Genomic DNA, 25,832 nt, shown 5'->3' with positions numbered 1-25,832 from the left:
AGTCCTGTGGCACCTTATAGACTAACAGACGTTTTGGAGCATGAGCTTTCGTGGGTGACTACCCACTTCGTCAGATGCACATCTGACGAAGTGGGTATTCACCCACGAAAGCTCATGCTCCAAAACGTCTGTTAGTCTATAAGGTGCCACAGGACTCTTTGCTGCTTTTACATTCTCATGCAGAATCACATGCCATGCACTATTTTATGTTACCGCACCTCTCTGTAGTTCTCGCTGACGCGGTCCAAGCTGAGAGAATACACAAGATCCCTTCCTCCTACAAACAGTCGCTCTTGATATTCATCCAGCAGCATTGTGTGAAGACCAAGGTATCCAGATGGGCTATGAAAGACTGATGTCCTGTTTAAGTCCCAGAGCTCTGAAATACAACCAGTGTGCATGATCAATACCCAACAACTTAGTTCCACGACTTTGTTTTCATGTTTTTTCTAGGGAACGAGGTAAAAGGTTTTTGGAACATTAAGGTATTCTTAATCTTATAAATGCCTAGTAAGAGAGAGAGACAGAACACCTGAGAACAATTTTCAAAACTGTCCAAATGTCCTGGAGACCTGGAAGTGGATTTGGACATTGTAAGCTTTGTGCTCAATCTATCATGTGACAGAAAAACAAAATGCCTCCTCTTTAGTGTTTCAGAAAAGGGAAACAACTCTTTAGAACATTAACTGCAAATGAGAAAAGGAAGATGAATAAATGGAAAGTCATTTGCCAGAAATTCAGACTCTGGTGGATAATTCTCCCAGCCTTTGCTTCCCTCTACCAAGCTACATGTCTGTTAAGCCCCCAATGATAAGTAAGTGTATTCTCAGTCACTTCACAATAACATTGCTTCCTTTCATCCCTTTCATATGTTGTTTTTTCTATTGAAGGACCAGCTCAGCTCCCATCGAATTCAATGGAAATTTTGCCACTGAAATCAATGAGAGTAGCACACATCCTGTACCTGGTATGTCCACATTTTCAAAGGCAACTAGGGATTTGGGGTAGCTGCCACATGGCGAGTTGATCTTTCAGGAGGGCTGGGGCTCACCTGCACCCTGTCCCAGGCTCATCCTCCCTCTCCCTACTGAAGGGAATATGTCCTGGGGTCAGATGGTAGAAGCTTGGTGACTCACGGTACATCTACATTGCAAAAAATAAAAATAAAAACAAAACAAAAAAACACCCATGGTCATGAGTCCCGGATCCCTGGTCAACTCGATGCACAAGGGTCTCACACTCTGAGGTTAAAAATAGCAATGTAGACATTCCCACTTGGGCCTGAAACGCAGTGACAGGAGCGGATTTCAGATCCCACATTCCAGCACAAGCAGGAACATCTACACTGCTATTTTTAGCCCCATAGGTTGAACCTGAGTCAGTTGACTCAGTCTCAGACCGTCTGCTGCAGGGTTTTTTGTTTGCCTGTTTTTTCAGTATAGAGGTACCCTCATTACCAGATCTGCTGGGTTAAAGGGCAGCCTGAATTCAGGGAGAGAAGGGAGCAGAGAGGCCCTCCTTAGATCCCAGACAGATGGCCTGGGGAGTGTAATCCTGCAAGGAGCAGGCCAGAAAGCCTGAAAGCCAGGCTGCTGGAGGAAAGGCTCAGCAAAAGGGAGAAGAGAGACTTGTTTTAATGTCCAGAAAGAACGCCTTGGAAACGACACCTTTAGAGAGCAGCTCAGGCTCTTTCTGTGGACCCAGCATTAGGGAAAGGGACCTGTTTATTGGTGAACATTGTGGTGAATTGGTTTATTTTGAAAAAGTAAAACTCAAGCCTGAAAAAAGGGACTAAAATCCTTATGATGGACAATTAAACTACAGCACACTAATGCCACATTACTTGGGAGCATCCACATGGGCGTTAACACACTTTAACTTATGTGCATTAACTTAACATCTTTAGTTAATTGGTTGTAACTTTCCTGTGTAGAAGAGCATTTTCACCACTGCTAGTATTATATTAAGATCAGAAATGGGATATTTTGGTGGTGAAATGTCAGAAAAGCTGTGCTGCATTGTACCTGTTCTGCATGGTCAGAAAATTTCTTTCTCCAAATGAAATCTTTCAGATATATGTTTGTATTTATATAAGAAACTGGATCAAAACAGAACTGCAAATACAATTTTTGTCTCAAATAACACTTCCTTCTATTCCCTTTCAAGTGTAAAAACCCTATATAGTTTATTTTTGACTCAGCCTTGGGGTGAGAAAAATGGTTTGGAAAGTTCTGTTTATACACTGGTCAGAAGAACATCCAGAGATATCTCTGTAACACTCCTCTGGTTTACCTGCACCTTGTCCTGGGAGCAAAATTCTCATAATGGAGACAATATTTCACTTGACAGATATGCCTCTTGGTTAGGTCTGCACAAGAAATCAGAGTGGACTTGTTTTCAAATGTGAGTGCTGAAATAGGATGAGCAATCTGCATTTAGGCATTTAAATCGACAGACTGGTACATAAAACTCAGTCGTGCCAGGTGCATCCTCATCTCCCATTGAGATGTTGAGAGAGTTTAGCAACTTTCGAGATCAGGCTAATGAGAAGGGAAATATATGCACCTCCTATAATATTAATCTGGATGTCTAACTAAGAGAGGTTTGTCCTATATAGGGATCCATATTTAAAATTAGTATTCCTGTGCCAAATTCATCCCTACTGTAACTTTATTGACTTTATTGAACAGTACTAGGAAAATTTGTTCCCAGTGTCTAAATGTGTTTATAGTGGACATCCAGAAGACACGTATGCTCCTCCAGGTCAGGTACCATTCTCACTGATTAAAACAGCCCTAAAGCAATAATGGACTCCAAAAAGCAAAAGGTGAGAGTGCAAAAACGTTGTAAAATAACCTGGAGGAAACTGGTGTGAAGTCAATACAGGGCCATCCTTAGCCAAAGGCAGAATAGGCAGCCGCCTAGGGCACCACTAGGTCTGGGGGCACCGCTCTGCTGGGAGCCCGGACAGACGGGAAGCAGTGGAGCATGTAAGAGCAAGGCTGCTGGTCCTAAAGAAAGCCGAATGCAGCACAGTCTGAGGGAGTGGATTGGCTGCTGTGGTCTCTGGGAAGGGGTGGGGAAAGGAACTCACCTGTAGGGTGACCAGATGTCCCAATTTTATAGGGACAGTTCTGATTTTTGAGTTTTTTTCTTATATAGACTCCTATTCCCCCCACCCCCGTCCCGATTTTTCACACTTGCTGTCTGGTCATCCTCGGTGGGGGTAATTGGTACCTATATGAGACAAAGCCCCAAATATCAGGACTGGCCCTATAAAATCAGGACATCTGGATCTGGTCACCCTAGCTAGGGAGTGCGTCTTTCCCCCGGGCTGGCAGCAATCCATCTCATCCGGGGGGGGGTGGGGGGTGAGCTGTACAGGGCAGGATGAGCTGCTGTGACTCTATGGGTGCCCCGTCCCAGAGATCAGATGCTGTGCTAACTTCACCATGGTCTGTTGGGCTGGCGGTGGTGCCCATTGGCGTGTGATCAGACCTGAGGGTTTGCTGCTGCTGTTGCCACTCTGCACCCAAAGAGGTGGATTTTGCGGTCCTGCAGTTTTCCACCTATCTTCTCCTCTACTGCAGCTGTTGGACCAGCAGGCTGGGGGGTGAGCCAAGCATGAAAGCAGTACTGCGTTGCCATTTAACAAATTTGTTTGCCAAAAATGCTACCAATCCTGAATTCAATTTCAAATTTTTTTGTTAAAAAAAATCAATATCTTAGCCAAAAACAGAAAATTAAGTTGTTGACAATTATTTGTGATAAGTTTGGTATGGGGAAGGGAGCGGGCCAGTTTTCATCAGAGAAACAAAAAATGTTGACTGACTTTCCTATAGCCCTGTTACTGCTAAATAGAGCCCTCCAACAACTGTAATATGCTCATCTCCTTACTAATGTATAAAGCAGGGGTCAGCAACCTACAGCACATGTGCCAAAGATGGCACGCGAGCTGATTTTTGGTGGCACGTAGTGGTGGGCTGAGTGGCTCAGGCCGCCACTGCTCTGGGGTTCCGGCTGCTGCCCCATTGCCACCCGGGGTCCCGGCCACCGGCCCCATTCAGCAGCCACTGCTGGCCTGGGGACCCCCAAGGAACCCCAGGCTGGCAGCGGGCTGAGCAGGCCGGCGGCTGATACCCTGGCTGAGCCACTCAACCCGCTATTGGCCTGGGGTTCCATTCACTCAGCTGGTAGGTGGGCTGAGCAGGACTAAATTCAACGAAATAGGAAAACAAGAGCAACTTATGACAAAGTGCAAGAACCTAGAGCAGTGATCCCCAATCTTTTTTCTCTGGCGGGCGCCAGATGAAGGACCGTGGGGGTGGACGAGCATCTGCCGAAATGCCACCGAAATTTGGTGGCATTTCGGCAGCAACACATCTGGATGACTCTGCTTGCCGCCAACAAGCATCATCATCTAGCGGGTGCCATAGCACTCTCGGGCACAGCGTTGGGGACCCCTGACCTAGAGAGCCTCCTGAAGCACGGCGATCATTTTGATTTAAATGGACTTGAACTGTATGAAGAATTGAGTACACTGTCATCAATGGTGCCACATGCAAAATCGATGATGGACATTGTACAGTTTACTCATACCAGCAAAGTTGTTGACATATATCCTATGTAATGTTTACATTGCCACTCGTATTCTACTGGCAATTCCTGTAACAGTAGCATCAGGAGAACGGAGTTTCTCAAAACTAAAGCTCATTAAAAACTATCTCCGCTCTACAAGGAGTCAGGAACACTTGATTGGTCTTGCTATTCTTGCAATCAAAAAAGACATCACTTTGTCTTTGTCATACAATGACATTATTACTGACCAGAAAGATTGCTTTTAATTAAAAACAAATCCTTGTTTCAATACCTCTTCATATAAATTTCCAATAAAATGTTGACAAATTAAAAAAATTATATTATTTGCATCATTCTGTCAAATCAGAATCTTTTCTATAGTGCTACTTCTTTAGTGCTAGTCCATCTTCATTATGGTGTGCTTAATTAAGTTAAACAGGTTTTAATAACATGCATGTGATAAGTTTTCCAATAGTGTAAGCTTATGTTTGTGTTGCTAGGAGCAAGACAGGCACAGGGACCAGCTTAATAATCCTGCCTAGGGCACCATAAATCCTAAGGATGGCCCTGAGTCAATAGAGACTACGTGAGTCTAAATGATGGCAAAAATTTCATCCGTAACCTTGTATTGTAGATGGACCACAGACTGGTAGCTCAACACCAGGTAATACTTAGCCAACTAGCAGAGCCTCCCATTTGGTGGCTGGACCTGCTCTATATGAGAATTCAATCAGGCTCCTTGTGTTGTATATGCAGAAGCTACTACATACCATGTGAGCTGAAGAGGAGCTTCCCCCCCCTTGATAAGCCAGTATAGATGCCAGAGCTAAAAGGCTTTTTCCATAAAGAACATCTCACATGGAGCTATAGAAATTTAAAAGATACCCCATTTGGAGAGGAAGAACCGTTTCAGGAGGCTGTATTGTTTAGTGTTTAGCACAGAGGACTGGAAAGTCCAGTTAGCTTCCATTCCCATCCTTAGGCAAGTCACAACCTCAATGTATCTCAGTTTAATTATCTGTAGGATTAGTAGAGTGCTACTTAGCTATGTCAGGCAGTGTAATTAGCTCCTTGAAAATTTTATCTTATAAATGCAAAGCATCATTACCGCAGGGACAGTATTTCTCTGCTTCCTCTGGGCACACAAAGAAATGGTTGTTTCAATATTTACACATTCCTAAACTGACTCTTTCAGTTTACTTACAAACCAAAGGCTTACAGCCACTATAGGATCTTAGAATATATTTCATAAAAGAATGACAGTATCTGAAATTGAACAAAACCTGCCAGTTCCGTGCTCACTGTTTTCCACGCCCTGTCCAATTCTGCAGGTCTGTCCTCTGCCATCCAGACACACATTGGCAGATATTCAAGGCAATCTCACTTGCCAAGTCCTTTCTTATAACAAACACACTTTTTATGAACTGATTCGGATTATTCTCCCTTCTGTGTGAGGATAATGAAAAATGATGAGCTGTGCTGGGCCTCCAGGAGCTCTCCTTTCTTGGACAGGACATTGTTGGCTATTTGCAGAGTCATACCAGGCTGTATTCACTATGGCTAATTTCTGCCCTGTTTTAATGCTCGTTTCTCAAATAGTGTCCATCTTTCCAAACTTCCAAGGATTGTGCTAGAGCAAATATTTCTCTTACTAGAAGAATGAATTTGGGAACTATTTGATTATGACATCTCGAGTTTTTAAATTACCTCCCCCCTTTTTTTTTCTTTCAGCAAAATATGCTTAGTGTTCTAAATACAGAAAGCTTTTTAAAAGTGGTGAATTTTGAGTGCATCACCAACAACATGCTGCTGCCTACACTAATCATTTACTCTGATAACCAACTCTCAAAAGCCAACACCTCCCCGCCCCAGTTTAGACCCTCTATATAGGCTTCTGTTGTTAACCATAAATACTGATTGTTCCTTGTTCCAGTTTGTACTTTGTTAAGGAGTAAGGAGGGTGACAAAGCTACACAGGCACATGGCTTTGTGTAACATTACATCACAAACACACAAGTCTATCGCTCACCTCTTTTGCATCTCAAAAAAATCTTCAGTTCCCTCTTTAAATTTTTACAGAAATACAATCTTACCTCCCACATTACTTAATTCTGCAGCACATTCTTCTAGTGAAGATGCTTTCCAGATGTGGGACACTGACAAATGATTCTGACATGCTGAACAAGCGGAGTATGCAAGGTGAACCTCTCAGGCCTGCTTCATAACAAGAGGTAGCACTTGGGCTTGCCATGTGTCTCAAACAATAACGTAATCGATTCTCTAATTTAATCTGTGATGTCCATGTAATGTGAGCAGACAATCTGAATGACATTTTATTTCTTTAATTATCAGTTTAGCTGTGGACTACAAATATTAGAGCTAGCCAGCTTTGGCAAAAACCCGGCAAAACACAAAGGAGTATTAATTAATTCAGATTTTTGCTACAAGTGAATTTCAAAATCTGCTCACTCCTCTTGCCAAAAAGAGATGTATGAAAAGGAGAGAAACCAAGACAGAGAGATAAAGATCCTGAGAGACTTGTATCACAAATAATTACAGGATAAATCAAAAAGTCCTTCTGGATGACTCATTAGACAACCTTCAAATTTGAGGACAACCACCTACCAGTGGTTTTACGAATAAAATTCAGCCTGTTCTCAAGCCTACAAAAGTCAGTTTCATTTCTCTGGACATGTCATTCTTCCCAATTGGATGGTAACAGTAAAACCAGCCTTCGTCCTCAACCCATCAGTACTTTAGAGCAGATGATTATACACAGGAACCACAACTAGTAATCCATCACCAAAATAAAAATATCATCTTACAAGGGCTTGGATCAGTCTGACAAGGTTGGGACCCTGAACTGGCAATATTCCATATAAAATTGATAACAGGAGGCACAGTCCTTTCTCCCTGGGAAACAAGGAATCTTTGCCACTGAACATGAGCTAGTACACTAGTAATGTCATTCTGCCTCCCTGACCTACCCATAATCTTCAAAGCAATCCTGCTTTTAAACACTGCAGATGAACACTTGAAGCTACATCTCAATGATATTTATTGGGCTCAGAATATCTATACTGTTGCCTAAATAGTATATCAAAGGGGGAAAAGATCCTTCATTTCTTCCCCAACCTCTACGCTTTCACCTCAACCCATTGTACTAAAAAGACAGAATGAATCACACCAAAAAAAGAGAGAACTTATGAAGTCGCAGATAGTGACAACGCTGAAAGTAATCACTCCGTTTTTCCATGCACAAAAAGAATCCATATACTTTTTAGTCTGCGATACTTAAATTTTCAGTTAATGTTAAAAGTAGAAGTAAAAGTCATTGTGAGAGACTGCAGTGCGGAACTCTGCTATAATATGCAGCCACTTTAACCCACAATATGGCAGCCAGGCCGACTCCTCAGAAATTTGATAGAGCAATAAACAGAAAGCAATATTGTAATAGCTGCAAGAAACATCCTCTTCTGTTACACTCAATAACTGGGGTAATATAAGCTCACTTTCATAGCATCAAGAATTTAACTCTTCCTATTTAGGAATGCTAATCAGGAATTAATAGTCAGCTAATATGCAAAATGGGGAAGATATTTCACCTTTTATAAACATGGGGTGAGTGTGTGTGTGTGAAATCCTGGCCCCACTGAAGTCAGTGTGTGTTTTGCCTATGACTTCAATGGAGCTAGATCTGTTATGTTCCCATTGATCTGTTATGACCAATACAGCTAAAGACAGTAGCAAACTAAAGGAATTGAGTCAATTGTGGACATTCACAATTTGTCACTATTCCTGGTTATCACAGTGCTACAACATTCAAATATTCTAGCAGAAACAGTCACTACATTGCCTGTCACATCAGATGCTTGTAAACCTACAGTCCTTGTAGACTACAAGGAGGCACATGACTCAATCCTGTCTTTTTAACAGCAGATGATCCTGGCTAAGAAGCTCCATTTGGAGAATATATTTGTCCCAGTCATAAAGGATAGATCATTGATGTCCATGGATGATTCTTCCCATGGAGGAATCAACTTTCTTCTAGATGCTTCTTTGGGATTTGTGGATTTGAGTGCAGCAAACATCAAAGTGAAACATAAATTCCACAAACACAACTCTAAATACAGACCTTCCCTTATTTGTCTTTACAAACTACATTTCATAAAATTCTTTGAAATTAAATAAAGTGATTATTGTACTTTTGGGTGGTCTAAGTGCCTTATGAAGCACAGAACTTTCTCCTTATCTTTTTACATTATTGGACAAGATTATTACTGGTGCAATCCTATTCATGTAACAGATTGCTGGGTACATTTTGAGTTTTTCCCCCTCCTAATTTGGTTTAGTTGCAAATATTCAATAGAATTCAAACCTTTAAAAACATGAGATGCATTTACATAGATAAGCTTCTTAGATTGTGCTCTGATCTCATTATGTAGCTGTTCGTGCTTAAAATTAATCTCTCACTTTTTTCTGTCTTCTAAGGGCTGGTCTACACTAGGGGGGGAATCGATCTAAGATATGCAACTTCAGCTATGTGAATAGCGTAGCTGAAGTCAAAGTATCTTAGATTGAGTTACCTACCATCCTCACGGTGCAGGACCGACATTCGCGGCTCCCCCTGTCGACTCTGCTACCGCTGTTCGCATTGGTGGAGTTCCGGAGTCGACAGGAGCTCGTTCGTGGATTGATATATCGCGTCTAGATGAGACGTGATATATCGATCCCCGAGAAATCGATTGCTACCCGCCGATATGGCCGGTAGTGAAGACGTAGTCTAAGTATTTAATTTATGTTTCTTAGTGATTATAGATCATATTCAGCAGGTGGCACTGTAACTGATCTATTTTTATGTCTTATGCAACGGAAACATAAAACATTACAAACCTGCCAAGATATGTAGTATGGCTACTAAATCCACTCCTACAGAAACCAAAGTGTATGCTCATGTAGAATTCTGGAGTAAAGTTCCCCTTCCCACACTGAAGCTGTAGCTCCCATTAAAAATAACAACATAAAACCATTAAACAGGCTGTAAACATAGAAATTTTAAAATTTAATCAAAGGAATATGTGTCAGTCCAATAAATATTCTCTAGTCTTCAATTTTATTTCTTTCTTTTTTGAAAAGAAATTGAATGTTGATATTTTGCTACTTAACATCAACTCACTGTAATGATGGAAACTTAATTTTAAAAAGGGGGTGAGGGTGAGGGGTTCTTTTCAAACCAGTGGAAAGCATTTTCAGTATCTGTTTCTTCAATGGATGATAATGACATGGAACTAATGCATATTTTAAACAAGTGACAATATAACACATTTGGGATAAATTTTTGACATGCGCCCATTTTCCTCCTCACTTTATTAATTGTTAAAGTTAGATTGTCTTGAGCGACCATACTGATGTTTTAGAATGATAAAACAGTATGCTCGAAAAAAGACCAAATATGCTCTCTTTCAATGCACAGAATGGAAGGCATTGGTCTGATTCTGATCGCCTTGGTTTTGGTGCAAATCAGGAGTAATTACACCAAAGTAAACTGAGTTACACTGGTGCAGAACTGGTGTAAGTGAGGCTAGAGCCACATCGTGATCTTAACAAAAAATAAGGAAAACCAGGAGCAAAGGCATGTTTTGTCAAACTATTTGTACAACATGCAAAACACATGGTTCCAATTTGATACTGTCAGTGAAATGTTTGTGAAAGAGCAAAAACTTGGAAATTGTGTACCTAACTGAGTAGGTGGATAGATACAGCTGGTGAAAAGATGTAAAATAAAACAAAAATATAGTCATCATGGGGGAAATTGTGAGTTTCGCAAGTGATTTCAGTGGGGCTTGGATTTCCCCTTCCCTTACCCCCCCCGAATTTTGGTAATTTAAAAGAAAGAAAAATGACAAGTGTGTATACTGTAACAAGAAAAACCACCATTATATATGCAAATGGATGGGCATAGGGCCAGATCCTTAGCTAGTGTAAATCAGTACAAGTCCATTGAGTTCACCAGCTCTTAAGCTTGCCCTATAGCTTTATATTTCATTGACCAGAGCAATGGTTCTCAACTAGGGTTACCAACTTTCTACTTCCATAAAAAAGAACACTCTTGCCATGTTCCTGCCCACCCTTGTCCTGCCCATCCTATGAGGCCCTGCCAATGCCCTGCGTCTTCTCTGAGGACCCCCCCCCCACTCCATCCCCTCTCCCTTTGTCGGTCGCTCTCCCCACCCTCACTCGCTCATTTTCACTGAGCTGGCTCAGGGGGTAGGGGTACATAAGTGGGTGAGGGCGCCGGCTGGGGATGCGGGCTTCTGAATGGGGCCTGAAATGAGGAGTTCAGAGTGTGGGAGGAGGCTCCAGGCTGAGGCAGTGGGTTGGGATGTGAGAGGGAGTGAGGGCTCTGGCTCTGGGCTCTGGGGTGGGGCCAGGGATGAGGGATTTGGGGTGGGCCTGAGGTGTTCAGAGAGTGGGAGGGGGATCAGGGCTGGAGCAGTGGCTTGGGGGGCTGAAGCAGGGAGTTTGGGCATGGGGGGGTCAAGAGTGCAGGCTCTGGGCAGTGCTTACTTCAAGCAGCTCCTGGAAGCAGCGGCATGTCCCCTGTCCAGCTCCTATGTGGAGGCGTGGCCAGGAGGCTCTGTGTGCTGCCCCGTCTGCAAGTGCCGCCCCCGCAACTCCCATTGGCTGTGGTTCCTGGCCAATGGAAGCTGTGGAGGCAGCGCTTGGGGCAGGGGCAGTGTGCAGAGCCCCCTTCTGCCCCTACATGTAGGAGCCAGAGGGGGGACATGCTAGCTGCTTCCTGGGAGCCCCACAGTGTGGAGGCTAGCAGGGAGCCTACCAGCCCTGCTGCGCACCACTGCCAACTGCACAGTCAATGGCCTGGTCAGTGGTGCTGACTGGAGCCTCCAGGATCCCTTTCAACCAGGTGTTCTGGTCAAAAACTGGACACCTGGTTACCCTATTCTGTATCAGGGTTGGGGGCCCCCTGGGAGGCCACGAGCAGGTTTCTGGGGGTTTGCCAAGCAAGACCAGCATTAGATTTGCTGGGGCCCAGGGCAGAAAGCTGAAGCCACACCAAATGGGGCTGAAACCCAGGGCCCTGAGACCCGCCACCTAGGGCTGAAGCCGAAGCCTAAGCAACTTACCTGTTCCGAGCAATGCCACCTGGTGTGTGGGGTCGCAGTGCCACTCAGGTTTGGTCTGGTCACCCCTCTGTCAAGGAGTAGGGGCCACTGGGCCAAACCTGAGTGGTACTGTGACACCATGTGCCAGGTTACAGCTTGATTTGGGTGCCCTCTCAAAGACTGGCCAAAGGCAAACTGTCCCTCCCTCACCTAAGCTCTTCTTTCTCTTTCCTTACTCAGGAAAATTCACACTGACTTCAATATTTAATGATACTTATCTCTTTTGTAAAACAGTTTCACGTGTACAGATGACAAACATTATATAACATCTAGGTATGTATTTATTATTCGTATTATTAGTAGCAGTTGTAGTAGGACTTTTCCCTGAGCAAAAAGTGCAAAATAGGGAGTTAAATACCATTAGTTCCTCCATGGTTATTCCGAAAAAGAGTTTTAATACACATATAAAAGTGAAAATATTAGTATTTTATTGTTACACTCTGGTGGTGTACAACCTGAAATAGTCCTGAAGAACATTACCTAACTGTCCTATCAAGGAAAAGCCAATTTTGTTATTTATAAATATTATATGGCACTGTTTCTATTGAGTGAATCTACTAAAAATAAGTTAAAATGTCTTAAATTATATTTAATTTCTTAATAGTTTAACTGTTGAAAGAGATTTATAAATCTCCATGTTTTAGAAGGTACATATGGTTCAAATAAGTACAACACTTTTGTGATCAAACACAGATTGGACTCTTGAGGTCTTGATTTATTAATGTGCACCACTCACTACATGCTTATTACCAATCAAGCAGTAGTAGAATTCTTCCTATGGAGAACTCCAGTGTTTTGACAGGAAGAGAATCCGGTGTTTTCATTTAAAATAAAGATGCCAAATAAGTTAGTGTTTTATGCTATTCAAAATGACTGTTAAATTGAATTTCCTTTGAAAGGATTGATAAAAATAATCTATCCCAAGTGATTTTCATGGGGCATACATTCTTCGACAGGATGGCATGTGAATGACAGCATAAGCAAGGCTATCTGGAACCATCAACACGATAAAAAACAGAAGGAAAGAGAAAAGAGGCATTGTAGGGAAAGCAAAAAAAGAGGGAAAACTGAGAAGTAAAGAAATGAAAGATGAAAGGAAATTTTCAGCTTAGCTTCTCTGCCAAATCAATTATTCACAGCAGATGCAGAGTACGATATAATATTCCGTAGGTGAGTTAAAAAAATCCTTCTACACCACAGACCCCAAGTTTAAGCCTAAGTGTTCATAAGGCTGAGCACAGTATCTGTAAATATAAAGTAAAGAAATGGCACCATTTGCAATCAATATTTTGGTGCCTCTGGAATCTGCTCTTCCTAATTCAACAAAGTAACTGTGTTTGAATGATCTGGTTTAGAGTAACATGAAATAGGCCAGAACCTCAGCTGCTGCAAATAATAGACTTCAATGAAGCTACACTGATTTTTACCAACTGCGGCTTGGCCCCATGTTTTCATCTCTTTGGCTGCCCTTTTTGGCTTGATTCTGTTTTCCTGACACACCCAGAACTCCTATGCATTTTAATGGGAATCTGGGTGCCTAAGAAATACATAACTCAAGGCTTGTTTCTTAGGTCCAATTAAATTAAATAGTTTTCCATGTTAAATAGCGCCAGATGAAGGTGCTTACATCATGCACTATTTTAAGGAAAAATCTATATCAAGGTACATTTAAATACAGACTAAAGGTATACGCCGATATAGGATAAATGTTTGTAATTACAAATCTCTTTTTAAAGCCATCATAAGAAAAGTAGTATATAGCAAACACCTTCCTTAAGAAACCATTTCTTGTCTGATTTGTTTTCCCAGATCTTCGCCATATATACCTAATTTTCTGCAAAGTATTAGGAAAGTTAAATATCTTGGGAGAGAGAGAGAAAAAAAAAACCCTTTATGTGAATAACTAGGGACAACTTTGAAGCCTTTCAAAATGTCGATAATGCTATGCAAATATTAGCAGTCAAGAGAACTGAGACATTTAAAATACTTCTGCCATTTGACTTTGACACTGCAGATCTTGACAAAATTAATGTTAGCTAAAGTAACTGGAGAAGGTATGTCAACATTAGGCAGCTATTACTGGTCATATAACAATTATGAATTATATAAAGCACTGCACAGGTACCCTAAGCCTTCACAGATGATTACACACGTTTTTATTCACATATTTTCTATTCCTCTGTTACTGGTGTGCATGGAAAAAAAGGGAACAAAGGCTACAATTTGTTCAAAGAATGCCTAGCCATGCTTTAGTTGCTGAAGGGTCAAATACAGTTAAAAACAGTTTGGGCTCCCTTACACAATATTTAAGGGTTCATCCCAAAGCTGGGCTTCCACTAGTAGCTTTCAGTGTAATCATCATAATAAATTTGGGGCAACATTTTTCTAAAACATCAAAGAGAAAACAAGTCCCGTTGCATTTCAATGGAATTTGTGTTCCTAAATCCCTTAAATGCTTTTGAACTCACCTCTGCCCCAAACCAATAAAATGAAAGGCCTTCTAGTCAACACAGAAACATGTCATCTAAATTACAAGTACATGTTTGTATACCCTCATCCCATCTGATAGTAACCATAGAGAAAGAGAAACACAGATTCAGAATTACCCTCTCCTGTTTAATTTCGCAGTTTGTGTATAAACACCATGCACCTTCAATATTTCCCTCTTTATTGTGTCTGTATACAAAGGCATCTTTGTTTTAAAATATTTGTGTTTTATTTTAACAGCAGAGATGCAATGATTTTCTTGGGTCACTATGCCTTCTGTTGTTACAGATGACTTTCTGCTAGATAGAGCATGAAATATTTACCTGGGTGACCTTTAAAATAATCATTTCTCATAAAGACTCTTGTTTTACATCCCACAGTGGCTACAGAAACAGAGCAGCAGCATTGCAGCTTCATTATTATCATTTATATTGCAGTAGTGCCTAGAGACCCCCAACTATTCGACATTGGTGAGGCCTCATCTGGAGTACTGTGTCCAGTTTTGGGCCCCACACTACAAGAAGGATGTGGAAAAATTGGAAAGAGTCCAGCAGAAGGCAACAAAAATGATTAGGGCGCTGGAGCACATGACTTGTGAGGAGAGGCTGAGGGAACTGGGATTGTTTAGTCTGCAGAAGAGAAGAGTGAAGGAGGATTTGATAGCTGCTTTCAGCTACCTGAAAGAGTGTTTCAAAGAGGATGGATCTACACTGTTCTCAGTACCTGATGAAGAACAAGGAGCAATGGTCTCAAGTTGCAGCGGGGGAGGTTTAGGTTAGATATTAGGAAAAACTTTTTCATTAGGAAGGTGGTGAAGCACTGGAATGGGTTACCTAGGGAGGTGGTGGAATCTCCTTCCTTAGGGGTTTTTAAGGTCAGGCTTGACAAAGCCCCGGCTGGGATGATTTAGTTGGGGATTGGTCCTGTTTTGAGCAGGGGGTTGGACTAGATGAGCTCCTGAGGTCCCTTTCAACCCTGATATTCTATGATTCTATGAACTAAGGTCTGGTTAGATTCCACTGTGCTAGGTGCTGCACAAATATAGTAAAGGGCAGTCCCTCCCTTGGAGAGTTTACAATCTGAATAGAGGAGATGAAAAGAAAGTGGTGAAAAAGAAGTGTTGTCTCCATTATCTAGATGGGGCATTGAGGCACAGAGAGAAAAAGGGTCTGATGTAAAACTCACTAAAGTCAATGGAGTCTTTCCATTATCTTCAATGGGCTATGGATCAGGTTAAAAGTAACTTGCCCAAGATCACTCTGGAAATCTATGGAAGAGTAGGAAATTGGAACCCACCCCAAGTTTCTCTTCAGTGTCTTAACAACAAGACCAACTACTTGCCATCAGAACTTGTTTTTAAGCAAACACTCACAGCCTGATATGCAGTCAGTACATGCAAAACATTCTTCAAAGTTCTAGAGATCTTACTGGTTGTAGTGCTATTCTCCCATGTTAAAAATAGGGAATATGTCTGAAAGCATAACTATCTCTAAAACCAGAATCAACTCTTGAAATGTGCCCACTGTACCACTACAGGTTTCAGAAAGGTAGCTGTGTCATCTTCCCTCTGTTGATATTCACCCCTTCTTGTCAACTGTTGTGAATGGGCCACATCCACCCTAATTGAATTGGCCTTATTAGCACTGACCCCCCCTTAGTAAGGGAACTCCCATCTTTTCATGTGCTATATATTTATACCTGCATACCTTTTTTCACTCCATGCATCGGATGAAATGGGTCATAGCCCACGAAAGCTTATGCCCAAATAAATTTGTTAGTCTCTAAGGTGCCACAAGGACTCCTCATTGTTTTTGTACTACTACATTTAGCTAATATATATGTGTTTGATAAAAGTATTAGTATGCTAAGATGGGGGTAGGATGGGGAATGGGACACACTATGAAAGAACAACTTATACAAATGAGTGTTTTTTCTCATTATTATAAACTGGATAGACTACATGACGCCTTCCAAACACGCTCACTGAAACTGACAAAATGCCTGAGTCTGTCCCCATTAGCTTCAGGGTGAATAGGAAACAGTTCCACAGTAAAATTAGAGTTAATTGTATTAGGCTTATATTTGCCAAAAGCTGTTATACACTGATCTTCCAGCAACATTTGACACAGGAGGTAAACTGAAACTCATATTTTGCACAGATTTATAATCACTGGATTATCTGAGGGTCTATTAAATTTATATTCATGATGCATACTGCTCCAGTATTTATACTGTGAGATGCAATTATTCATCCATTATGTTATGAAACAGATGCAAAATATACATCATGTATTGTATGAAATAACTTGACATTGAATAATATATTTATCCAAACTGTCACAAGTAGGAATCCTTAACTCGGGGATGAACAGTTCATATGCATGCATTATTTAACTGAAAGCTATTTAATTGTTTATATTGTACTCCATTAATATTTTAGAGGAAAATGTTGAATTCAAGTAGTTCTGCCATTTGTTAGGGGAGATTTTCCCCTTATTTAAGGACTTAGGAATTAGGAACATTATTCTGTTTTTGGGCGTGAGGTTGCTGGCAATATTCTGCACATTAAAGTACGATGTGAAGGGGGCTAGAAATAATTTCACTACAGAGGCTAATTAAAAAAAACAATAAAAGCAGAGGTTTATGTCCATTTGTGTGAAATGAAATCATTTCCCCCAGTGCATTAGGTCCTATTTGTGAAACCCTTATCCACACTGGTGAGTACGTACTCATGGGAACAGTTGCTGACTTCAGTAAGATCATTTGTCTTAGGAGACAGGCAGAATTTGGTTTTACCTGCTAAGAACTATAAAGAGTGGAATAGATAGTGCTGTTATCTGTGCTTCATCTCCCCTTGACAGGGTGAGTCCATGGCCTCCCACTTGATATGTTAGTGAGTGCTTGCAAGGTAGTGCCAAAGTGGGGGAAGTACATCAGACCTTTCTAAAGCAAAAGAGTTACCTTCTGTTCTGGTAAAATCAAGGTTTAGCAACCTAGGTGCAGTCATCAGCTATGTGACTGCTATTACTTGTCACATAAGGACTATAGGGAGAGGGTCTATATCATTTTAGCTAATGGGAGAGTTGAATCACTATCTCTACAAAGTCAAAGTTCCCCTGAGCCAATGGCTCATCGGGCTGACACGCTTCAATTTCAGAACCAATAGTACACAAGGGAGTGATATGGCCAGAATCACATCTAACTGCCTTTGATGGCCCTAACCCATTAGTAGGGTACTCATTTTTCAGCTGGGTCAACTGGAGGGGGCTTTTCAGTGTGAAACTGAGCAAAATCCAAACCCACAACCTTGCCCACACCACAGCCATCTGCACAACCTCACCATAACTGCAGCCTATTAGTGCTTCATGAATTTTTCCCTCTTTCCACGGCACTGGAGCCCTTTACCCATGGCAGCAAGCCCTTCCATCTATTAGATGGCCAGCTCTTGAGCGATCTGAAAGACAGATGCTATATAAGTATAGTAGTTCATCCTTAATGTATACCATGATCCTGGAGATCATTTTTGAATAAGGGGAACCCATTTAGGGAAGAAACTTTGGCCTGCAGTGATTTATAGCACCATAAGAGTCTCTTTGCATTGCTTTGGTACAGCCAGCCTTTTTCACAAGTTCCTCTGCTCAGCTTTCCTGCTCCACTTTAATTTAAATAACATCACTAAGGGTGGACTGCCCAAGCATTGCAACCACTGATATAAGCTGATTATTCTAGGCTTCCCAATACAGTTTCCTGGATGAACAGATGCCTATTTCCCCTAGACGCACTGTGCATACTTAAGTCTGGCAATCGACTTATCCTTCTGGACAATCCCAACCAATTTTTTCCTGATTCATGTTGCAGCTTAAAACCTGCATTGCTGCTGCTCAGAAGATGGCATCTGGGCTCAGAGGCAAGAGGGTGCTGTTCCCATGAGGGAGCATTTACAGTTGTAGAAGAAATTTACTGTTCCACCACAGTGCACAGTGGCTACAGTTCTGACTTGGCATGTTCTGGACTTACTTTGCACTGGGGAAGTCAATGGAGAATCAGGCCTGATGTAACATTAAGGGTGGCCACGATAGCCCTCTACAAATATCTGCATAAGGCAAATGATGCATCCGGGAATGAGACGAAGTGTTTAGGGTGGTCTAAGGCAGGATAATTAGTAATAAAGACTAGGAATAATTGTCCTGACAGTCAGACCTATTAGTTGTGATATAGTCTCCAAATGCAAGTAGTAGATGCCTTATTAGGAGAGAGAATGAAAACTGGATGAGATGAAGCACAAGAAAATATCCTGTAGGTAATAGCCATGCACTGGCAGAGAAAGGATCAGATGACCTAGCAGGCCATTTCCAGCTTTAATTTCCGTGATAAAATTTACTCTTTACACACTAATGTGGATATCTGGAAGTGGTGTTCAGGGTATTGATCTTGCATTACTGGCTGGATTTATCACCTTTACAACAAACAGCGGTGAGGCCAGAGTGATACCTACACACAGCACACACTCCATTTCCCTAGGCAGTTCAAACAGAGATCTGAAGAACCCCCCCCCCAAAGCCCACAGAATGTGTAGGTTTGTAGTAAAATTTGTGTATGTATATTATAATAACTGATGTCAGTATTTTAAAATAAGGCTCTGTTTTACAAACAGGGCTACTTGCCATCTCAAACAACACTATCAAAAACCAAAAACAAATTATCAATGAGAATATAAATATAGTCCCTGTAGTAAAGGTCTAGTTTTTCAAAGGATCATGAGACAAATTTTGATCTGGGGTAAGCGAGTGCTGCTCAGTTGACTCTAACCACACCACAGTGGAGTTCTGCCCTTGAAGTAGCCCTAGTGGCTCCATGTTGCAGAAAAGAAAGAAGATCTTTTTAAAAAGTTGTCACATTTTCTGTGTGACTCCAGCCCCAGTGCAGGTGTTACCACAAATATGGCCACAATCAATTGTGCTATATAGTTACCACCTCTTCTGTTCCTGATAGAGTCACATATTCACTCCACCCATGGCAACTACCAGCTATCTAGATTCTTACATGGACTTCAGTACTATCTGAACATCTCTCAATAATTAAAAATAGTCAGTTATATCCATCTCTCTCTTTCTTCTCTAGCAGCCGGTAGGGCTATGTTAAGCGATTTAATTACAGATATTAGTATCTCCTGCATCAATAATGCAGCTATCTTACAATATCTAACAGTTTGAAATGTTCATCTCAATTAGTCTGAAATAGCCATAATTTGACAATGTCCAGGACAAGCTGCAAAATTGCTTCTATCCTGCACGTTTTGGGAGAGTGAAAAGGTTGGAGGAGTGCTGGGAGAGATGTCCTTTGGGAGAATAGCTTAATTTTTCTTTATATTTATTTTCTGATGGGTTAATATTATTTTGGAGGTGGATTTACAGCAGGACAGCAATGTTATGGATTGGTTCATTGTTACATTGTCTTGGATTATAGCACTTAGAGTTTTGGATAGTGCTTTGAAATAATCAATGCAGCTAAAGTTTCAAGTAATTCTACCTGACACTGTGCCATTTCCCACCCCTCCTCCTCTTCTGTATCACATTCCAATGATAAGCATTTATATATCCACATACTGCAATATAAGCAACAGCCCTTTAAAGCAAATTATGCCTCTTGAAATACCCATCCTCTATGTCAAGCGAGTTCTAGCAAAGACATGCAAGGAATCTCTTTTTGTTAAATATTTACTTTATCTCCCTTTTTACATTCTCATGTCAAAGGGTTTTTTTAAACCTTAAGTAGCATTCAAAAAATATTAGGATCCTATCTCCAGATTATTGCTGTAAAGAACTCAAAAGCTTTGCTACACAAGGATTCCTGTGAATATTTTCTTTAAGGTTGATCCTTGCGGACTCATCCTCATCTATCTCCCACCCGCATCCAATTTTGGCTTTGAGATTGAATCCCAGAACTCCAAGTGAAACACAGTTGAAACGAGTGAATATCACCATCATGCCACACATTTTTTAAGATTGCATTTGTGATGCAAAACAATCCATTAATCCAGGTACACTTCAATCTTTACCTGAATTCTCTTGAAGTCAATGGGACTTTATGGGAAGAAAAAAATGCATGATCAAGTTTGAGTGTCTATACCAAATCCAGAAAACAAGTGAGCTTGGCAGGGTGGTGTCTATGGTTCATTGTGAGCTTTTCATACAGTTCTACTCTCACCTCTGTAGGGAAGTGATTACAGTTGCTGAGGATGGTGGCAGGAAAATTGTATAGCCACAATAAATAGCATAAATTGCATCTCACTATAATCTGCTGAATTAAAAAAAAGAGGCCAGATCTTCAGCTGGAGTAAACTGGCACAGCTCTGTTGGCATGAATGCAGTTACACTGATTTCCACCAGCTGAGAATCTGACCCTGATGCACTGTCTATTTCTGTTCTGTTTTTATGATCTTCTCAGTATAAATTACATGAAGTGTTCTCCAGCGTCAAGAACCGGAGGATGCAATGCCAACAGCCATTCCAGCCTCTTGTGCAGCCATTAGAGCTAATCAAACAATTTTGTAATGAATTAAAATATTATTTATGCATAATCCAGCCTTACTCAGTTTGGCATGAGCAAAATGGGAATTATGAGTGTGTCAAAGCCTTTTTTTTTTAAATCACAGAGCATGGTGAAGGGGATCACATGTTGAACCAAGGATCCCAGGTTCAAGCCCTGCTGTATTACATATGTATTAAGGCCCCAAACCTACAAAAATATCAGTACAGGCAGACCTGGACTTGAGCTAAACGCTACTGAAGTCAATATGCCCCAGGCAAGCACAGGAGTTTGCCTGCATGGATGCTGGAGCACAGTAAGAACTTTAGAGCAATAGAACTACCCAAATCACAGAACGATTAAAGAGAGGGAAAATATTTGAGGAAATCAAGGTCCTTTTTGTCATGTCACGTTAAAAAAAAATCAAATATGGACAAGGCACATGGGCATTTGAAAGAATAAAGTCTTTTAAGAAAGAATGTTTTAAGAGCATTATTTCTGCAGGAATATTTCTGCTGAGACTATAGAAATCATCAAATGTGCCTCAGTTTTAAATCTTGCCCAGATGTAAACTGTGCTTGCTTCTAATGTCCATAATTTAATTTATTGCTTGGAATGCTGCAGTTGTGTAGAGTAACTGATATACTCTTTGACTGAGAAATAACCAGGTCAAGTGGCTTATAAAATTTTCTTTCCTTCATAGTCTTCTGATTGTAAAGAAAGGATCAGCATCTTGCATGAGGCTTTATTACTGTATCTTTATAAGAAATGTTATACAGAAAGAAAAGGTTTGCCTTTTGTCTGTTCTTGTTAAGTGGAAGTTCCCTTGCAGTAGACTTATAGACTTTATTTATTATTAATTATGAACAATACTTTGCTAATGTGCATTACATTCAAATGTGGACTGAATGAAAAGCTTATGGCACTGTGGAGATTTTTTCCTTCTATTTTTATCACATAGTATTTAATACTATTACTATTATTCTGAGTAGGATATTGATCTGAACGTTGAGATTCTTGAAATTGCACTTGAGATACTTTTTTTGCTATAAATAATATTTATGCAGGAAATAAAGTAGTTCTTTGTTTAAAAAATAGCACATACCATGCAATGCAATAGCAACAAAGTTTTGCAGAATGTCATCCTTGTTCATGCATCTGACGAAGTGGGTATTCGCCCACGAAAGCGCATGCTCCAAAACGTCAGTTAGTCTATAAGGTGCCACAGGACTCTTTGATCCTTGTTCAAAGTAAGTAGCATTTTTCTCCTTGAGTAGTTCCATTGGCTCTAATTGGACTACTTGAGGAATAAGGCTGTATTTGGTATAAGTAAGATGACATGAGCTAGCCTATTATCAGAGCTGGCTGAAAATTTTTTGACTGAACAGTTTCCCATCTGAAAATGTAGCTTTCTCAAAATCTAAATGTTTTGAGGGAATGCATCAATTTTGATGACTGTTTCAACAGGAAAAAAGTCAAGCTGCCTATGTTATTTTGATAATGTTGAAACATTTCATTTCAATAATATCAAAATGTTTAGTTTCAATAAGGTAAAACATTTCATTTCAATTTTATTGTTTTGATTCATGTAAACTTGTATATAATATTAATATTTATACATGTAAAAATGAAATGGTTCCTTAATTACATGAATTTTAATATTATATATATTATAAGGGCAAAAATTAAACATTTGACACTGTCAACATGAAATATTTTGATGGTTCTGAATCAAAATTTTTCAGAATTTTTGTTCCATGGGAAATTGCAGCTTCTTCTCACTCAAAATATTTTTTTCCCCTGAGATGTTGGAATTTCCTGGGGAATAAAAAATTCTCATTTCCAACCAGTTCTACCCATTACAATTAGCACTTTTCGGTGCAGTTCCTGGAGTTATGTGATTGTTAGATTCTGTACTTTAATTAAAAAAGTAACTTTCTACCCCTCACAGCTACAGACCAAAGCTTGAAAAAATCTGGCGAAGTGAATCTTAAAGGCTTAAATGCCAGAAAACAAATGAAAAGACCCTCCATTTTATTTTTTATGTTTTTTTTTAAATCTCATGATTTTTAGAGTCTGATCTGTGATTTCTTTTAATATGTGGAGCTGACAAATTTCGAGGATGTAAATTGTGTATTTGCCTTGTGTTGGTCCTCTTTCAATCTGAGAAGCTGTATTCATCAAAATATGACTGTGAGGATATTTTTAGAGTCTGTTTAAAACTGTAGCTGGAAGGCTGGGTGGGAGGGGCTGGGAAAGGCTGCAGGCAGAAGCTTGGGTGGAGAGTTAAAGTAGCTCCAGGAATAATATTGTTTTCCCCATTCTGCTAAAGTTCCTTGTTCAGTCTTAGAAGAAAATCTCTTTTCCTATGGCTCTTTCTACTACTGTCATGTGACAGTTTCTAGTGAACATTGGGGCTTGTTTTTATGTATTTTAATTAATAAACTACATTCCCGTTCATTACATTCTGGGCTGTAAAGAACCACAATATTCCCAGTGCTCAGTTTTTCAGCCAAACCAGCAAATATGAACTTCAGAGCAAAGTCCAACATACACCTCTACCCCATAATGCTGTCCTCGGGAGCCAAAAAATCTTACCGCGTTATAGGTGAAACCACGTTATATTGAACTTGCTTTGATCTGTCGGCGCGCGCAGCCCTGCCCCCACAGAGTGCTGCTTTACTGCGTTATATCTGAATTTGTGTTATATCAGGTTGCGTTATATCAGGGTAGAGGTGTATTTATAAATCTCTGTTTAATGCTATTTGGTACAATATCAACAATTCATTCTGGTAGCACCAGAATGATTAGTTATTTATTGACTTAAAGCTTTAATCAATAGGAATGGAATGCTATTTATTCATTAACATTTGAATATACAGTAACTCCTCACTTTACGTTGTCCCACTTTACGTTGTTTTGTTGTTATGTTGCTCATCTATTAGGGAACATACTCCTTAAAAGTTGTGCAATGTTCACTTATAACGTTGTTTTGCGGGTGGGGGCTTGGAACTAGGGTGGGCTGGCAGCCCTCCTATTAACTCCCTTCCCCCACCCCCAGTGCCTCCCACCCACAGGCCCTGCGGATCAGCGCCTTCCCCTTCCTGAACACAGCGAAGTTGCTGTTTTGCCGCATTCAGGAGGCACAGAGAGGGCGGGGGAAGGCGCTTATCTGCGATGTCTGCCAGCAGTTGGGAGGTGCAGGGAAGCTGATGGGGGGCTGCTGGCCCACCCTGATTCCAAGCCCCCACCTGCTAGCCCTGACAGGCTGCTCTTCCAGAGAATCCTGCAAGTAGCAGAAAAAGTACTCTTCTAGCAGACAGGGAAAAAAATTCCCTGGCCCCTAACCCCTCCATTTACATTAATCCTTATGGGGAAATTAGATTCACTGAACATCGTTTTGCTTAAAGTCGCATTTTTCAAGAACATAACTACAGCGTTAAGTGAGGAGCTACTGTAATCTGCCTCCTCCTTGTGAATAACTCGAACTGATATATGTTGAAACACTTGTTCATTGGGATACATTTTAAATATATATGTTTGCCTTCCTGGGAGAAGATTGCTCTCCTCAAGAGCACGGGGTGACTTGACCTTAGGCCTCATGCCTTGCCGTATACTTATGATTTGTAGTTATCTCAAAACAGCCACACACTCCGCAGTACTGATAAGTTATGTATGTGTGAATTTACATTAATCCTTATGGGGAAATTAGATTCACTGAACATCGTTTTGCTTAAAGTCGCATTTTTCAAGAACATAACTACAGCGTTAAGTGAGGAGCTACTGTAATCTGCCTCCTCCTTGTGAATAACTCGAACTGATATATGTTGAAACACTTGTTCATTGGGATACATTTTAAATATATATGTTTGCCTTCCTGGGAGAAGATTGCTCTCCTCAGGAGCACGGGGTGACTTGACCTTAGGCCTCATGCCTTGCCGTATACTTATGATTTGTAGTTATCTCAAAACAGCCACACACTCCGCAGTACTGATAAGTTATGTATGTGTGAATGGTTGTGTAGGGCTGAGTGTGATCTAAGCCTAGTTTCACTAAGGAAATGTAATGTTATATTAAAAGAATGTACCACTGTAACTTCTGTAATGTTGCTTAAAAGTGTACTCCATCTGAGTATGATACCATCCTATACCTTAGGTATGTACTCAGGGCAGCTAGCCCATCCTGCTGCTTGCACAGCGGTGGCTACACTTCTATTTTCAGTAGGCAAGTTCAATCAGAGCTAGAGCAGGTATATGTACTCAAGCTGGAAATTCTACCTTTTATCTTCATTGCAGACATACTCTTAATTAGCTCTACTTCATTACTTGTTAAATGTACAGACAATGGTTTAATTACTACCGCTGTTGGTAGTGGCCCTTGAACAACATCCTCTGATTAATTACGTAAAGTTCAACATCTTAGTGCTCCAGGCAATGAAGTTACTATGTTCACATCTGGGCATTTCAACCCATAATTTGTACTAAATTAAATGCCTCATTTTCAGAGGTGCTGAGAACCCACAATTCCCACTGGCTTCATTGAGGGGAGAGCAAGATAGCAAGAAAAGTTGCTTATTCTTAAAATAGTATTTAGATGAAATTGGCTGAAAAGTTGCCTGCAGCAGCATTGCAGAGAAGTTCATTGAATTATATGGCAATGGAGGATAGCTACAGTGAATGCACAGGATAATGCAACATTTATATATATCTGCTTAAGTTTGCACCACTTATGTACACAGCGTCCATATCCGGTGTGTTGAAAAGTATAGCAATTTGCTGAAAATCTGCTGTGAAATCACAAGCACAAACCAAGAGCGATTTTTGGTAGATTATCAGACTATTTTTCTCTCACCTAGAAGATCTTCAAAAGATAAGAACTTGATCATTTCTATGCTCCGGGGGGGAAGGGGAGGGTGGCCTATGGAAATCCAGGCGGAATAAGAGAAGAACTGGACTAAAACGTATGAGACATGTGTCTTACTACAGCAGTAGCATAAATTTTTACTAGTCTGAGCATCAATTACTTACTATTGGCAGATATCCATACTTCTGTAGA

At 40.7% G+C, this 25,832-nt stretch overlaps 1 protein-coding gene across 3 annotated transcripts in view; it reads right to left on the bottom strand.

Annotated features, from left to right (window-relative positions):
- Positions 1-25,832, bottom strand: part of SEMA3E (semaphorin 3E) — a 276,746-nt gene that overhangs the window by 105,853 nt on the left and 145,061 nt on the right. For all 3 annotated transcript variants that reach the window (XM_050936862.1, XM_050936864.1, XM_050936863.1), the window contains one exon: positions 219-379. In XM_050936862.1, coding sequence (XP_050792819.1) covers positions 219-379 — 161 coding nt within the window. The remainder of the gene's footprint in view (positions 1-218; positions 380-25,832) is intronic.

Source organism: Gopherus flavomarginatus, chromosome 1, assembly GCF_025201925.1.
Source record: "Gopherus flavomarginatus isolate rGopFla2 chromosome 1, rGopFla2.mat.asm, whole genome shotgun sequence".
NCBI lineage: Eukaryota > Metazoa > Chordata > Testudines > Testudinidae > Gopherus > Gopherus flavomarginatus.
Note: the sequence above shows the minus strand (reverse complement) of the source record. Positions and strands in the feature narration are given on the sequence as shown.